General features: G+C 47.9%; 2 protein-coding genes across 3 annotated transcripts; one reads left to right on the forward strand and one right to left on the reverse strand.

Moving 5' to 3' along the window:
- The first annotated feature begins 49 nt into the window (after window positions 1–49).
- On the forward strand, window positions 50–15,457 carry LOC135439465 (uncharacterized). Of its 2 annotated transcripts, none has more exons than XM_064698207.1 (8): window positions 50–1,109; window positions 3,286–3,437; window positions 3,495–3,824; window positions 3,889–4,171; window positions 4,245–7,831; window positions 7,895–10,630; window positions 10,747–14,122; window positions 14,184–15,457. In XM_064698207.1, exons 1-8 carry the CDS (start codon window positions 476–478, stop codon window positions 14,603–14,605), a joined length of 11,520 nt encoding a protein of 3,839 aa, XP_064554277.1. In that variant the 5' UTR covers window positions 50–475; the 3' UTR covers window positions 14,606–15,457. The 2 variants fall into 2 exon arrangements, with proteins under 2 accessions (XP_064554277.1, XP_064554278.1); XM_064698208.1 differs by lacking the exon at window positions 50–1,109 and adding an exon at window positions 1,578–1,694.
- Window positions 15,458–15,563: 106 nt separating this feature from the next.
- Nf-YB (nuclear factor Y-box B) lies at window positions 15,564–16,715 on the reverse strand. The gene is made up of 3 exons (XM_064698229.1): window positions 16,427–16,715; window positions 16,063–16,373; window positions 15,564–15,989 (listed from the first exon to the last, which is right to left on the reverse strand). The coding sequence occupies exons 1-3, from the start codon at window positions 16,539–16,541 to the stop codon at window positions 15,909–15,911; spliced, it is 507 nt and encodes a 168-aa protein (XP_064554299.1). The 5' UTR covers window positions 16,542–16,715; the 3' UTR covers window positions 15,564–15,908.
- Between the last annotated feature and the right edge of the window lie 124 nt (window positions 16,716–16,839).

Raw genomic sequence — 16,839 nt, forward strand, 5'->3', positions numbered from 1 at the left:
TTACTGCGCCACCAGGCGATATCACATCACTAAGCAACCACACTACACAAACACGCGTACATGTACGCACATGCACGCACGCAGGAGTTTGTTGTGTCGCGTCGCGCTAAAACATCGAAGCGAAAAAAAAATGTTGAAAATTATATTGCTCGCTCCTAGTGAAACAAATTCCAATTGGTATTCACGTGCAAACTAGTTGAAAATGTGTCCAGTTGGATTGCAAGCGTCGTCTTAATTAAATTCAGCTCGTAATGAATATAATTGACATTTCGATACATACACACACACACAAACGCACACATCTTCAAAGGGGAGCAGAACACTGAAAAACTGGTATATAAAAGACGACGCCAAATGAAAAAGACAGCGCGCGCGAGCGAGAGAGATAGAACAGTGCACTGCGGGTGTTTTTCTAATAACCAATTGCAACGGTAAAAATTTTTGCCAAAATCAAATTGAGATTATCTCTCCCGTAATGTCACAACACAACAATCAACCGCATTCGCATCAGCATCATCACTACTATCAGCAGCAGCACCACCACCACCAGCAACAACAACAACAACAACACCACCACCTCCAGCAGCAGCAGCAGCATTCGCAGCATAAACAAATACAACAGCAGCACAGTTGGTACTCACATGTTGCTTCCTACCCGCCCCACCAACCGCAAGCCGCCGCTGCTTATGCGGCGCCCTGCAAGAATAACAACAATAATAACAACAACAATATTATGAATGCATACGGCACGGGCGCTGCTGGCGCGCACTATTATGGCGCTGCTCCTACTGCTGGGGCTGGGGTGGGCTATAACCTTGAGGCCAATACTGTGGCCTATGCGCACAACCAGCTGCTGCAATACCAACAACAACAACAACAGCAGCAGCAACAGCTCAGTCAACGCTCGTATATGCCGCACAGTTTAATGCATGGCTCCTATCCTTATATCAAGAGCGAACCATTGGAACTGCCGGATGATAGACAACGCCATCAACAACATCAACAGCAGCAGCAACAACAACAACATTTCCAGAATCCAATGGCACCGCCACCAGCGCCTGCCGTCAATCGTCACACGCTCGATGCTAGCGGTGAAATGATAATAAAATGTAAGTATCGAGCTTTAGGGATATCGATACCCATACTGAAACTTACACGCGCTCATACAAAAACTAACAGTAATAAGCAATTTGTAGTAGAGTAGGGCGTGGAGATGGGCACGTGTCGCAAATTTTTCGCACGGCGCAAATTTGGGTTTATGTGAAAATATTTTGTTTATTTATTTTGTTGTGCTCTTACATTATTTGTATAATAGAGAAGTTTGAGTATTTTAACAAAATTAATCAATTTCACAAAACAAGAGGCTCTTTGATTATTAACGTCACTTTTACTAATTATAGCATTTAGCTATTTCTCGCATATACTAGAAGTCATATAAAGAAATTTTAATATAAAAAGAAAGTGGTACGTCCCGTGGATCTGTAAAGTAAAGTAAAGTAAAGATTCCTATATAATAAATTGGGTTTTAATATGAACAACTGTTCAATGGTGTGTTGATCATTTTGGCCGTGCGTGTTACTAAATTGTGTGTTCGTGCTCGTGTCCAGTTGGAAATATTAGGCACTCCCCATCTTTAATTGGTACAGACGCACACAATCACGCAGAGCGTAACAAAAACAAGACCGAGAGTGTAGGTGAGTGAGCGCGAGAGCGCACACAGTTACTGTTACTTGGGCGCCTATATTTTTCCTATAGCGTAAGTAGCCATAATTTCAGCTCCGTTTTTGGCGTCGCCGAATCAATAAAACGTTTTGTTACAGAGTTGAGTTACGCTGAGGTTTTTTGCGCTTGTTTCGTTCGGTTGGTTTTCGCTGGGTTCGCTAGGTTTTCGGTTTTCAGTTTTCGGTTTTTCAGTTCGTCTACGTTCTGTATCTGTATCTCTGTTTCTGAGTGCGTTTTGTCTGTCCGTGTGTATGTATCTATTTGATAAATGTATATTGTATGTACCATTATAAATATATAATACATATATATTCTCATATAGATGCTTTATATTACCGGCTATAACCTTAAAGCTTATGTACACATACACACATCCAGTTATTGATGGATTTTAGATTGTGTGTGTGCGTTTGTGTGTTTGACGGTTCTCACTTTCAAGTCTCGAATCTTATGTAACTGTACGTTCCTAAATAGATTATAACCTTATGTATGCAGAGAATACTCTTTCATAGCCATTAGGGCGGGGCATACATACATATATAATAAATATATAACATCCAGCGCACGCAATTTGATGATACAATAACTATTATAATCAAAAAGAAAGAAAATTGTTTTTGCGTTTCCTTCAATAGCGCTTGCGGAAAATTAAGAAATATTGTACATACTATAGATTTATGTGTGTATATAAGAAAGCAAAAAGAAAATCACTCTGCTCGTGTTATCTCTGTTTTCATGCTTATCAAAGCAGCGAGAACAACTGAAAACAATTGAACAATATGTTTGTATGTGTAAGCCATAGAAACTGGAAAATAACTAAAGTTCCCAAGAAGATACTTTCGTTTTATTTCGTTGCTTTCCACAATGATTCCGTGTATTTCTGTGCGGTAATCTAAAAATGCGACTCTTAAATTTTTTAAAAATTAATTATAATTAAATGAATTGCCATTTTTAAATCTTAATGTAGTCTACAACATTTATTTTACATCTGGTATTGTACTATTTTTAGCACTATATATTTGCCAAAATCAAATTTTTTTTTTTTAATAAATTTAGATTTATATTTTCTAATATGATTTATGATTTCGATGACATGATAATCTTGTTTTTCTTAGTGAATTTTTCTTCGCAATCATTTTCCATGTTGAATTCCTAATAAGAAATTTAAGATAAACAATTTTAATATGCCTTCGTTTTGTATATTTTATTAGTTTTATGATGTTCTCTAAATTTCTGTGCATTTTTTTTTTATATTTTCCATTTATAATAGGCAATAAAACCATTAAAAAAAAAATAACAAAATATAATGAATTCTAAATTTTCTTGAAAATAATATTTATAGACAGGTATTGAAAATAAGAGATTATTTTTTGTGCAACTCGTATAAAAACAAATTTGCAAATAAAATTTGTGTCGATAAGGCTATGAAAATAGATTTCTAAATTTAACATTAATTTCATTAGAGTGCAAAGTCAGCAATAGTGAAATTGGTTCGATAAAGAGCTGAGATAAATTCTATTGCATATTAATCAACATTTTATATATTAATTTTCTTCTTGGCAGCGGAACCCATTGACGAACATGCGTTCAAGTCCAACTATATCGATGACAATACGCCCTTTGCCGATTTTAGTAAATTTCCCGAGTTTGGCGACGACATGCTAAGTCCCAAGGTTGAGCTAACGGTTAAGGACGAGGGTTATGGGAGTCAAAAGGTATACTTTTGACCTATTCCCATGTAAACAATATAATATTTATTTATATTTTAATAGAACCCGCTCAGCTATCCGCGCCGCAAGCTGCAAACTGATCGCTCTGCGGAAAGTCTGCCCATTTGCCAACGCTGCAAGGAGGTCTTCTTCAAGAAGCAGGTCTATGTGCGTCATGTGGCCGAGAGCAGCTGCAGCATACACGAGTATGACTTTAAATGCAACATCTGCCCTATGTCCTTCATGGGCGCTGAGGAGCTGCAGAAGCACAAGCAGTTGCATCGCGTGGACAAGTTCTTTTGCCACAAATACTGTGGCAAGCACTTCGACAACATTGCCGAATGCGAGGCGCATGAGTACATGCAGCATGAATACGATAGCTTTGTGTGCAATGTATGAATGGGTGTATAGGGGGTCCATTTAATCAAACCTGAATTAATTGTCTTTGATTTTGCAGATGTGCTCTGTAACGTTTTCAACGCGGGAACAGCTTTATGCTCATCTGCCGCAGCATAAGTTTCAGCAGCGTTACGATTGCCCTATTTGCCGCTTGTGGTATCAAACGGCACTAGAGTTGCACGAGCATCGACTGGCGGCGCCCTACTTTTGTGGCAAGTATTATCCAGCAGCTCATCAGCAACAGCAGCAGCAACAACAACAACAACATCCACAGCAGCAACACCCCCAGCAGCAGCAAGGCAACTACAAACTGCAGGACTGCCACATGGGCACCATAGAAAGTGAGTTTAACCCTATTTTTTTTAGCCGTAAGTATACATTTTAAGCATCTGCTAAACTACACGCTCTTTTTAGTGACACCACCGCACCACAAGACAAATGCCTTGCCTGCAACGGCGGCCCTTAGTTCCTTGCTGCAGCAGCGCCAGGCGAATGCGGATGGTGCCGCTCTGTACGCCTCAACGCTGAAGAGCGAGGCTAATGTCAAGTTGGAGCGCAGCTATAGCAACTCCACTAGCGAGTCTGGTTACAGTCTGCACGAGAGTAGTTATAATAATGCCTACGGCAGCGATAATTCGTTGCATGGTGGCAGCGCAGCAATTGGTGGTCCGCAGGCACACTCCTCCACGCTGGACGAATCGGAGGATGCGCTGTGCTGTGTGCCGCTGTGCGGTGTGCGCAAAAGCACCAGTCCCACGCTGCAGTTCTTTACGTTTCCCAAGGATGAAAAGTATCTGCATCAGTGGCTGCACAATCTCAAAATGTTCCATATTCCGGCCTCAAGCTATGCCAGCTTTCGTATCTGCAGTATGCATTTTCCTAAGCGATGCATCAATCGTTATTCGTTGTGTTATTGGGCGGTGCCCACATTCAACCTGGGTCACGATGATGTAGCCAATCTGTATCAGAATCGCGAGCTGACTAACACCTTCACCACCGGCGAGGTGGCGCGCTGCAGCATGCCCAACTGCACCAGCCAACGCGGCGAGAGCAATCTCAAGTTTTATAATTTTCCCAAGGACATCAAGAGCCTGATCAAGTGGTGCCAGAATGCACGTTTACCCGTCCAGGCCAAGGAGCCGCGTCATTTTTGCAGTCGCCATTTCGAGGAGCGCTGCATTGGCAAGTTCCGGCTGAAGCCCTGGGCTGTGCCCACTCTACATCTGGGCGCCCAGTACGGCAAGATTCACGACAATCCCAAGAACCTGTATGTGGAAGAGAAACGCTGCTGCCTTAACTTTTGCCGTCGCAGTCGCTCCTCGGACTTTAACATGTCATTGTATCGCTTTCCCAGAGATGAAGTACTGTTGCGACGCTGGTGCTATAATCTGCGCCTCGATCCGGCTGTCTATCGCGGCAAAAACCACAAAATTTGCAGCGCTCACTTCATTAAGGAAGCCCTCGGATTGCGCAAACTATCACCAGGCGCTGTGCCCACACTGCATCTGGGCCACAATGACACCTTCAACATCTACGAGAACGAACTATGGCCACCACCGACGCCCTCTACGCCCACCCAAAATCATCAGCAGCAATTGCAGCAGCATCAGCTGCAGCAGCATCAACAGCAACTGCAACAACATGTACATCATAAATATCAGCGGCATTCCGCTGCATCCACATCATCGTCGGCCAGCTCGGCCTCGCACTATGTGGATCCAGAGCTGAGTGCATCCTACATGGGCATGAGCGCTTCATCCTCTGGCCTGAATGTCAGCGACAGCATGGACGTGTGCTGTGTTCCCAGCTGCGAGAGCAAACGGCACAACAATGAGAACATCACATTCCATACAATACCCAGACGGCCAGAGCAGATGCGTAAATGGTGCCACAATCTGAAGATACCCGAGGACAAGATGCACAAGGGCATGAGGATATGCAGTCTACACTTTGAACCCTACTGCATTGGCGGTTGTATGCGACCGTTTGCGGTGCCCACACTGCATCTGGGCCACGATGACGAGGACATTCATCGTAATCCAGATGTGATTAAGAAGCTGAACATACGTGAAACCTGTTGCGTTGCCGTTTGCAAGCGCAATCGAGATCGGGATCATGCCAATCTGCATCGTTTCCCCAGCAATATCGCCCTGCTGACCAAGTGGTGCGCCAACCTGCAGCGACCCGTGCCGGATGGCACCAAACTTTTCAATGATGCCATCTGCGAGGTGCACTTCGAGGATCGTTGTCTGCGCAACAAGCGACTGGAGAAGTGGGCAGTGCCCACGCTTGTGCTAGGCCACGAGAATATTGCCTACCCGCTGCCGACGCCCGAGCAGGTGGCCGAGTCCTATGCGCGTCCCAGTGCGCCCAACAATGGCGAAGAGCAGGGTGAATGCTGTGTGGAGACCTGTAGGCGTAATCCTAGCGTAGATGACATCAAGCTCTATCGTCCGCCCGAAGAATCGCAGGTGCTTGCCAAATGGGCGCACAATCTGCAGCTGGACATTGCCCAGCTTACTAGCATGCGAATCTGTAATCTGCACTTTGAATCCCACTGCATTGGCAAACGCATGCGACCCTGGGCCATACCCACCCTCAATTTGGCCAGCAACATTGAGAATCTCTTCGAGAATCCCGAACACCAGATGCTCTACAAGCGTCGCACGCATCTCAACGCGGACAGAGCCGCCGCTCGCAGCGCTGGCGCTGACGGAGCCACGATGAAGCCCTCTTGGGTGCCACGGTGTTGCCTGCCGCACTGTCGCAAGGTGCGCGCTCTGCACAATGTCCAGCTGTATCGCTTCCCCAAGGTCAATCGCACAACGTTGGCTAAATGGGCGCATAATCTACAAGTGCCGCTGGTCGGCAGCGCCCAAAGGCGTTTATGCTCCGCCCACTTTGAGCCGAATGTGCTGAGCAAGAAATGCCCGGTGCCGTTGGCGGTGCCTACGCTGGATCTCAATACTCCACCGGGCTACAAGATTTACCAAAACCCAGCCAAGGTGAGGGCTAACAAGCTGTGTTGGCAGCGCGTCTGCATTGTGGAGAGCTGCCGTCGCCAACGGGCACAGGGCGTACAGCTCTTCCGGCTGCCGCACAGTCGCACCCAGTTGCGCAAGTGGATGCACAATCTTCGCATGCTACCGAGAGGCGCCATGCGGCAACAGTATCGCATCTGCTCGCTGCACTTTGAGGCGCACTCGTTCAACGGCAAGCGTCTGAGCACAGGCGCAATTCCAACGCTGGAGCTGGGCCATCAGGATGACGATATTTATCCCAATGAGGCGCAGTCGTTTGTCGAGGAGCACTGCACCGTAGAGGGCTGCGATGCGTCCAAGGAGCAGCCAGATGTGCGTCTCTTCCGCTTTCCCAACGACGACGAGGATCTGCTCTGGAAGTGGTGCAACAATCTCAAAATGAATCCCGTTGACTGCTATGGCATGCGTATCTGCAATAGGCACTTCGAGCCGGACTGCATTGGGCCCAAGCATCTGTACAAGTGGGCCATACCCACTTTGGTTCTGGGGCACGATGATAGCCAGATCGAGCTGATACCCAATCCCAAGCCGGAGGAACGCTATGGTGATCCTGTGTTCAAGTGCTGTGTGCCCACCTGCGGCAAAACGCGCAAATTTGATGAGGCGCAAATGAATAGCTTTCCCAAGGACCCATCGCTCTTCCAGCGCTGGCGGCACAATCTGCGGCTGGACCATCTCAACTTCAAGGAGCGCGAGCGCTACAAGATTTGTAATGCGCACTTTGAGGACATTTGTATTGGCAAGACGCGTCTCAATATTGGATCCATACCCACGCTGGAGCTGGGCCATGAAGAGACCGAAGATCTGTTTCAGGTCAATCCCGAGGAGCTGCAGAGCAACTTGTTTGGACGCCCGCGACGCGTGCATGAGAATCAGCGACTGAGCATCAAGCAGGAGCTGGACGAGGACATCAAGCCGGATATAACCATGTCAGAGGCCACGGATACAAACACAACACAGGTAAGCAGACGGCTCTTAAAGATTAGCTACTTAAAACCAATTCATTTCGACTTTAATTTCCAGGTGAAGATCAAGAAATCTGTGTTGGACTTGAAGTGCTGTGTGGCCAGCTGCGGTCGCAGCCGGCTGGAGCATGGTGCTCGCCTGTTTCCCTTTCCCACTGGCAAGCAACAGCAGACCAAGTGGCGCCACAATCTCCGCCTTAGCGCCGCCGATGTGGACAGGACAACGCGTGTTTGCAGCGCTCACTTCAATCGACGCTGCATCGATGGCAAACAGCTGCGTGGCTGGGCCATACCCACACAGCAGCTGGGCCACCAGGAACAAAACATATATGAGAATCCAAAGAATATACCGGGCTTCTTTACGCCCACCTGTGCGCTGGCGCACTGTCGTAAACGACGAAGCATTGACAATGATTTGCGCACCTACCGCTATCCGCGCAACGAGGAGCTGCTCGAGAAATGGCGCGTGAATCTGCGTCTGGCGCCGGATCAATGTCGCGGACGCATCTGTGCGGATCACTTTGAGCCCATGGTGCGCGGCAAGCTGAAGTTAAAGACGGGCGCAGTGCCCACGCTGAAGCTAGGCCATGATGAGGGCGTAGTCTTTGACAATGAGGCCATTAAAGTAGGGATGCAGCAGGAGGAGGAAGAGGAGGAGGAGGCGGGCAGCTTGGAGTCGCTGGGCAAGATAAAAATTGAGAAGCAGGAGAAGGAAACCCCAGAGCCGGAGTTAGAAAATGATGATGAGGATGAAGAGGGCGAGCAGCAGCCGAAGGTGGAAGATCCTGATGATGATATGGAGCAGGAGCAGGATGAGGAGGAAGAAGAGCTGCAGGATCATGGCTTTTTTGATCCCCTAGAGCTAGTGGAAACCTTTGCCGAACAGCACAGCGATGACAATTCCGCTGACAATTATAATCTCGAAGCTGATGATGATGATGACGATGATGATGATGATGATGATGATGATGAAGATATACCTGGCAATGATGATGAGCTGCTGCTGCCAGACACAGTTCCAATACAGCTGCCGCCACGCCGCGAAAAGGCGGTGAATAATGTGACGCCCATTTGTTGCTTGAAACATTGCCGCAAGGAGCGCACCCCAAGTCATCAGCTGAGTACTTTTGGCTTTCCCAAAGATCAGCAGCAGCTGCTTAAATGGAGCTCCAATCTGCAGCTGGACCTCGTCGATTGTGTGGGACGCGTGTGCATCGAACATTTCGAGTCGGAGGTGCTAGGCACACGCAAGCTAAAGCAGAATGCCGTGCCGACAGTGAATCTGGGTCATGCCACGCCGTTGAGCTATAGCTGCAATGGCCAATCCTTGAGCATATACGATGCACAGCCGCAGCATTCGGTTTTTCGGCTTTGGAGCCTGAAACACTGCCGCAAAAGGAAGCTGCTGACGATGCCTCCGGATCCGGCGACGACTAAACGACGCTGTTGCCTCCCCAGCTGTGGCAAGGAGCCGGAGCTGCATGGCGTTCAATTGAAGCGACTGCCCAAGGAACGACTGCTGCTGCGCAAGTGGTTGCACAATCTGAAGTTGCCGGCGCACATAGACACCAGATACGCGTTTCTTTGCGAGGAGCACTTTGAGCCACAGGCGACGCTGCCTACGCTGAAGCTGGGCCACGCGGCTAACAACATTTATCGCAATGGCAGCTCGGCTTTATCCAGTGGCTGCCTGGTGCCTAGCTGTCCGTGTGCACGGCTCAATCTATATCGCTGCTTTGCTCTGCCCGAGCATCCGCAGGTGCAGCAGGCCTGGCTGCAGTGGCTGCAACTGTCGCCGCCGCAGCTGGCTAGCGTTGCCCAGCTCTGCGTCATGCATTATATGCAGCTGTTTGAACAGGTGCCGCTACCTGCGGATCTCCCTGAGTCTGTGCTGCACCAACTGCAGGAAAGCTACGAGCAAATATCCAGCTCCAGCATGGCCATGAAACTGCGCTGTGCTGTGCCCGGTTGCTATTCCAAATACACGGACAATGTGCGTCTCACCAAGCTGCCCGTGTGCCCGCAAACCTGCGCCCAGTGGGTGCACAATACCAAAATTAAGTATGATCCGGAGCGCCATTACATGTATCGCATCTGCATGCGGCACTTTGAGCCTCAATGTCTGGGTGCAGTACGTCCTAAGCTGTGGGCGGTGCCTACGCTGCATCTCAACCATAACGATGCGGATATATATCAGAATACCATGTTGGATAGCTCGGATGCCATGCCGGTAACCGAGTCTGTACCGCTGGAGTTGCCGCTGCGCATCAAGACAGAGCTGCCGCTAACCCTATCAGTCAGTCCCAGTGCCAGTCCCAGTCCACGCGGCAAACTGCGCACCTGTTGCATTCCCACCTGCGGCCAGCAGGCCAATGCCCTAACGCGTCTGTTTCGCTTTCCCAGCGCCGAGACGGCCCTGCTTAAATGGCTGGTAAACACACAACAGCAGCCACGGCTTGTTGATACGCAGAATCTCTTTGTTTGCCAGCGTCACTTCGCGGCGGAGGCGATTTGCAAGAAGCAGCTACAAAGTTGGGCAGTGCCTACCCTAAGTCTGGGCCATCAGGGCCACATCATTCCGAATGCCAAGCACAATGGCAATATTGCCGACAGCCAGGAGAACAAGCAGGCGCTGCAATACATCTGGGCCAATTACTGCTCGGTGCTCACCTGCTTCCAACAGCGCAGCGAGCAGGTTCGTCTCTATGCCTACCCCACAGATCGGCCCACCATACGCAGGTGGGCGGCCAACTGCAAGCATCGCTCCATGCAGGCCAGCTGCGATGGATTTCAGGTGAGCGCAGACACTTGTCATGTAAAAAAGACTTCTCCGAGTCGATAAAGCCATATCCACCTCTTTCGATGTCAATTTTTCTCTCCGTTTTTGCTCACAAATCTCATCTCTTTCAGGTCTGCCAGTCACATTTTACACCAGACTGCTTTGACCCTGATACCGGGGAGCTGAAGGAAGACGCGGTGCCCACACTGGAACTAAGCCGACCTGTCCATGAGTTGCGCTGCTTGGTCAATGGCTGCGTTAGGGAGAAGGATGCAGCACGTTGTCGTTTTTTCAAAGTGCCCAAGCGTGCCTCACAGCTGGACGACTGGTGTTACAATCTGCGCATCGATGCTGCGTCCATAAGCGGCCAGGAGGTGCACGTGTGTGAGCGTCACTTCGAGACGCACTGTTTCAGTGCGTACAAGCTGCGTCCGGGTGCACGACCTACACTTCATTTGGGCCATGATGATGAGTTCGATTTGTTGCCCAATCCGGCAAAGTGGGAGGAGGAAGTGAATGTATGCTTTGTGCCCAGCTGTGGCCGGTCCAAGGATGTGGATAATGTGGAGCTATTCGGAGTGCCCAGGATTAAGGGGGTATTGGACAAATGGCTGCAAAATTTCCGCCTCGAGCCGAGCAAGGAGCAGCTGCAGGGCATGCGGATATGCAGCGCACATTTTGAGCCCAGCTGCATAGAGAATGGCCGTCTAAATTTAGGCGCGATGCCCACGCTGCAGCTGGGCCACGATGAGTTGGACAATATACATCAAAGCGCGGAGCTGCCGCCACCGCAGCTTAAAGGCAAACGATTAGCCATGAGCTACGACTGCTGCTATCCACAGTGTATGGAGCTGCAGAAGAGCTATCAAAGAATCGCATATGAGCTGCCCCAGCAGGAGGCACTGCGTAACTTGTGGATGTCGTATCTGGGTCTCGAGCAGCATAATCAGCAGCCGCTCAAGCTCTGCCCGCTGCACTTGATCATGCTTTATGAACACAGTGTCAACCATTTTCCAGAGCATTCATCAGAGGAGCAGCTGCTGGACGCCAATTACGAGGTTGCGCGAAATAGCGTCCGCATACGGATTATTAGCTGTGCGGTGCGTGGCTGCAGGACACTCAAACCACGCGATGACTATCGCCTGCACGCACTGCCTACGCGTCGCGATCTACTCCAGATGTGGCTAGACAACATGCAGCTTGTGTTCTACGAGCAGCAGCGTTATATGTATAAAGTATGCAGCAGACACTTTGAGGCCATCTGCGTAACAGAGACCACTCGCCGTCTAAAACCGTGGAGCATGCCGACGTTGGAGTTGCCGGAACGTGACCCAGACGCGCCGCCGTTGCATCAGAATCCCACGGAGGAGGAGTGGCAGCGCATGAATGAGCAAATAGGTAGCAGCGAAGCAGTGGAGTTGTTAGAGCCCGTGGTCAAGCTGGAGCCGGAGCCCATTGTCAAGCAGGAGCTGCACCCTATTGTCAAGCTGGAGCCGAAGCAGCAGCCAGAACAGCTATATGAGGATGAGGAGTACGAGGCCAACGATCAGCAGCAAGCGCTAGAGGTGCTGCTCGAAGTGGGTCACGTTGAGAAGTGCACCACATACGAGCAAATGGACACAAAACCAATTATAGGCTATGCCGATACCCTGTCACATAATCCACTAGGCCCAACGACAACAGTGGGCAGCGCCTGTATTGTCGGCAACGGATTCACCTACAGCGCGCGCCACTGCAGCGTGCGGGGTTGCGATGTGACCACTCTGGATGTGAATGACAGTCTCAAGCTACACAAGTTTCCCACATCGCTGGATGCCATGGAAAAATGGATGCACAACACCCAGGTGAATGTGGACATCAACTTTGCGTGGCGTTTTCGCATCTGCAGCTTGCATTTCCTACCCGAGTGTTTTAATGGTTCGCGTATCAGACGTGGGGCCATGCCCACGCTGCGTCTGGGATCGCGCCGCCTAGGGAATATCTATGACAATGAGTTTAATGTGCAGCCAGAGCAGACGAGTGTGGATCAGCCGGCTGAGGCGACAGCAGACGCTGTGGTGCCCACTGAACCGCACGATATCGCGACGGAGTATAATATGAATCTGCATTTGCCCTGCCCCGCACCACCGCGCAAGTCCAGCAAATTCTGTCAGATCGATGGCTGCTCCAATCATTTGACCAGCGAAAATCTTACGCTGCACAAGTTTCCACACTCAGCGGACATGTGCGCTAAGTGGCAGCACAATACACAGGTGCCGTTCGATCCGGAGTACCGCTGGCGTTATCGTATCTGCAGTGCACACTTCGAGCCCATCTGCCTGGGTAACATGCGGCTGATGCATGGCAGCGTGCCCACACTGAAACTGGGCGCCCGGGCGCCCAAACAGCTCTTTGGCAATGACTTTGCGGCGATTAGCTTGCGCCTGGATAAGGAAAAGCGCAGCGCCGACCACAGCTTGCCAGTGAAGCAGGAGCAAGTGGAAGATGATCAGGAGCTGTATGATCAGGAGCAGGAGGATCTGAGCATGCTGGTACCAGAGCTGCAGCTGCACGAGGGCGACGACGAGCAGGAAGACAATCAGTTTATTTACACCAACAGTTGGAGAGATTCGCAGCAACAGCTGCAGCTGCAGCTACGTCTGCCCAGCATTAAGCAGGAGAAGGGCACCATCTATAATCCCGTCAAGTCTGGCTACGACAAGTGCTCGCTGGTGCACTGTCAGCGCCAGCGTTCACAGCATGGCGTCCACATCTATAAATTCCCACGCTCGCGCCAGCTACAGCATCGCTGGATGCACAATTTACGAATCAGATATGACGAGCGGCGACCTTGGAAGACAATGATATGTAGTGTACATTTTGAGCCGCACTGCATACGCCTGCGTAAGCTGCGTCCTTGGGCGGTACCCACACTAGAGCTGGGCGACAATGTTCCGCAGGATCTGTACAGGAACGAGCAAAGCCAACAGCAGTTTGTGCAGCAGCGCAGCAGCGACGTGGAAGCGGGCAGTGAGGGCGAGGACTATGATGCGGAGCTGGAGGACCCCATACTGGAGGAGTACGACGAAGAGTATGATGATAATGATAATGCTGAGGAATTGCCGGCTGAGCCACACATCAAGCGGGAGTATCGCTCACGCTGCGATCCACTGCCGCCGGGTCAGCTGCCACCCTGGAAAATCAAGCAATGCTGTTTGCCCTATTGCCGCAGGCCACGCGGCGATGGCATCAAGCTTTTCCGGCTGCCTAACAATATCAGCGCCATACGCAAATGGGAGCAGGCGACGGGCATGCGCTTCTTTGAGTCCCAGCGCAACACAAAACTCATCTGTAGTCGTCACTTTGATCCGCAACTTATTGGTGTGCGTCGTCTTATGTCCAATGCGGTACCCACGCGCAATCTGGGTCCAAACAGCGAGGAATCCGAGCTACCAGCGACCAGTCCACGCTGCTGCATTAAGGATTGCCAACCAGATGGACATGTTAAGCTGCACAAGTTTCCCAGCGGTAAATATTAAACGCCAACAAGCCATTGCTTTGTCTAATCACTCTTCAACTTTGCGCACAGATCCCCAGCTGCTGCATCAGTGGTGTCAGGCGCTTAATTTGCGGGATGAGCAGCGCCACTCCGGCAAGTATATTTGTGCCGTGCACCTGCCCACCAAAGCGATGAGCTGTCTCATTTGCGGTGTGGAGGATGTGCAGCTACCCATGCAGGACTTTCCCGAGCATCGCAATCAGCGAGTCAAATGGTGCTACAATTTGAAAATCGAACCAGTCGCCAAGTGGGACAACTCGAAGCACATTTGCTGCAAACACTTTGAGAGCTATTGCTTCATTAAGCCGGGTCATCTGTTGCCGGACGCCATGCCCACGCTGCATTTAAAGCACAACGACAGCAATATATTCCTCAACGAATCTGCCATAGAGAGCAGCAGGCTGCTGCGCGTCAAGGATGAGCCTATGGAGTGTGAGGATCTGATGCTGTAACAGTCAGAGCGAAAGTATACCGTGTCATTTGATAATGTGTTAATTTGGAGTACTATCCCCATGTTAATAAGCCACATCATTTTAGCCTAGAGTTAGTCACAAATAATTTATAATATTTAATACGTAAGTATCTCTTATAATTGTATTTATGAAATTAAGCATCACGTCTACGCTATTCTTAGCTAGAACCCTCCCCCACATACTAAACATAACTGAGTAGCTAATATAATATATACATATAAATGTATATGTATATGTAGTATGTAGTCTATGTGGTAGTCCAGTGATTTTTCAATCCTTATAGCCTTATTTAAGTTTTATACACGGAATGTTCCTTGTTTAGCTGTTGCTTTAGTTCATTTTTAAATTGTGTGGCAATTTTAACTTTGTTTTTTAATTTAAATAACGAATACATAGGATCTTTTGGCTTATTTCCCCTCGTTTTGCCAGGGGCTAAAAAAAAGTTCTTAAATCATCACATTGATAGCGTGATTCCTGTCGAGTGGCTAGGGAATAAATAAATTGTTCTCTTAGGTTTTGGGATATCAAGAATTATCCTTATCTTCAAATACCAAATGTTAGTATTGAACAAGTACTTGAAAAATCTGCAAGCATTTAGCTGAGCTAGAGGTACTATTTCTCTATGGAGTAATCCTCTTCTCGTAGCTACAACTCAACTGTATCATTAAGAATGTCATCATTTTAAACACTCATACAGTAACAACACAATATGATTCATCATACTCCTTTTAATATCAATAAGCATATACAAATATGTAAACCTGTAGAATATACAAAAGTACTTGGTGTCTTATAAAATATACATATTAAATGAAACTATTATATTACTAAGCTACTTGCCATAAAAGTAAAACGTTGACTATATATTAATATATACTCATATATATATATATATATGTATATATAATTCATAAATTAAAAAAAAAAGAACACTGACTTCGGTATGCCGAAGACTAAATACACTTGCAGACATATGGTGCGCGATTTATTAGGATTGATATATTTCGAAAAACCAAACGAGTTTTTCGTCAAAATGTACTTCTGTAATATAAATAAGATATAGGGGTTCGATTCCGGCAACTCAGACACACTGCCTGCAAAAGAAAGGCCTAGCTGTTCCTTAAGGATTGCTTTAAGCAGAGACTAGTTTTTTTAGAAACAGACAGACGGACATGGCTAAATCGGCTAGGTTATTAATGCAAATGTGCAGAATTTTTTCCAAATTATATAAGCCTCTGCAAGGGTACTAATAACTTAAATAAGAAGCCCCCATGATAGTCTGCTACTGCTTGCCCGAGTCGTTAGCGTCGTCGGTTTGCATATAGCTGCCCTCCAGAAATAAATTGCGGTCCGATTTGTTTGACTGTGTAGCGAAAAAGAAAACGAGGTTAGTCAAAATTGTCATAATAAAGAGTTAATTTAAGACACCACCTCACCTCGCGATATTTTTGTAAGTAAATGGAGAGGGGCTCCACATAGTTGTCGAAGCCCAGATTGCTGAAGGCTACCAGCAGGTCATCCCCGTTAACTGTTTTCCGGTTCTCGGCGACGCTGCGCTCGATGGCCTCGCTGCTGATAAATGATATGAACTCCGAGACGCACTCTTGTATACACTCTCTGGCGTCTTTGGCTATTTTGCCATTCTGCGGCACTGGTACCTTCATTATCTTAATAATGTTGCAAATGGGCAAAAATCGATCCTGTTCGCGCAGCATGCTGCCATGTCCATCCTGTCGGTCCGATTCGTCTGCAATGCAATTATCTTTATAAGCACTTATATTATATTGATTAATTGCTTACCACCCGATGCATCGTCTTCCTCTTTGACTAACATATCTGTGAGATATTGCTGTGAATCCTCGCTGTTGCTCATTTTTCTTTTTTTGTTTTGTTTACGCTCGCAGAATTTCAGCATAAAATTATTCTTACAATTAAAACATTAGTTGTTTCTAAGTCGTTTCGTTGTTAAATACTTTATTGGATGCCTCGTTTAAAATAATTAAATGACAAAGGCTTCACCCTATTAACAACTTTAATTTTAAAGCAAAGACAATTTGTTTGCTTATTGTTTTTTATAGCAGTATCTCTTGTTCTGTTACAGTTCAATGTACGTATATCGACTATTGTTTTCGTGCTCCGCACATGCAAATCTATCGATATGTAGCTATCGTAGCCGACGGTATACGATATATCGCCGATGCGGCAGAGGTTGT

This window comes from Drosophila montana, unplaced genomic scaffold (genome assembly GCF_035044405.1).
Source record: "Drosophila montana isolate Dmon_TW-CO22-7 unplaced genomic scaffold, ASM3504440v1 contig_402_1, whole genome shotgun sequence".
In the NCBI taxonomy this organism is placed as follows: Eukaryota; Metazoa; Arthropoda; class Insecta; order Diptera; family Drosophilidae; genus Drosophila; species Drosophila montana.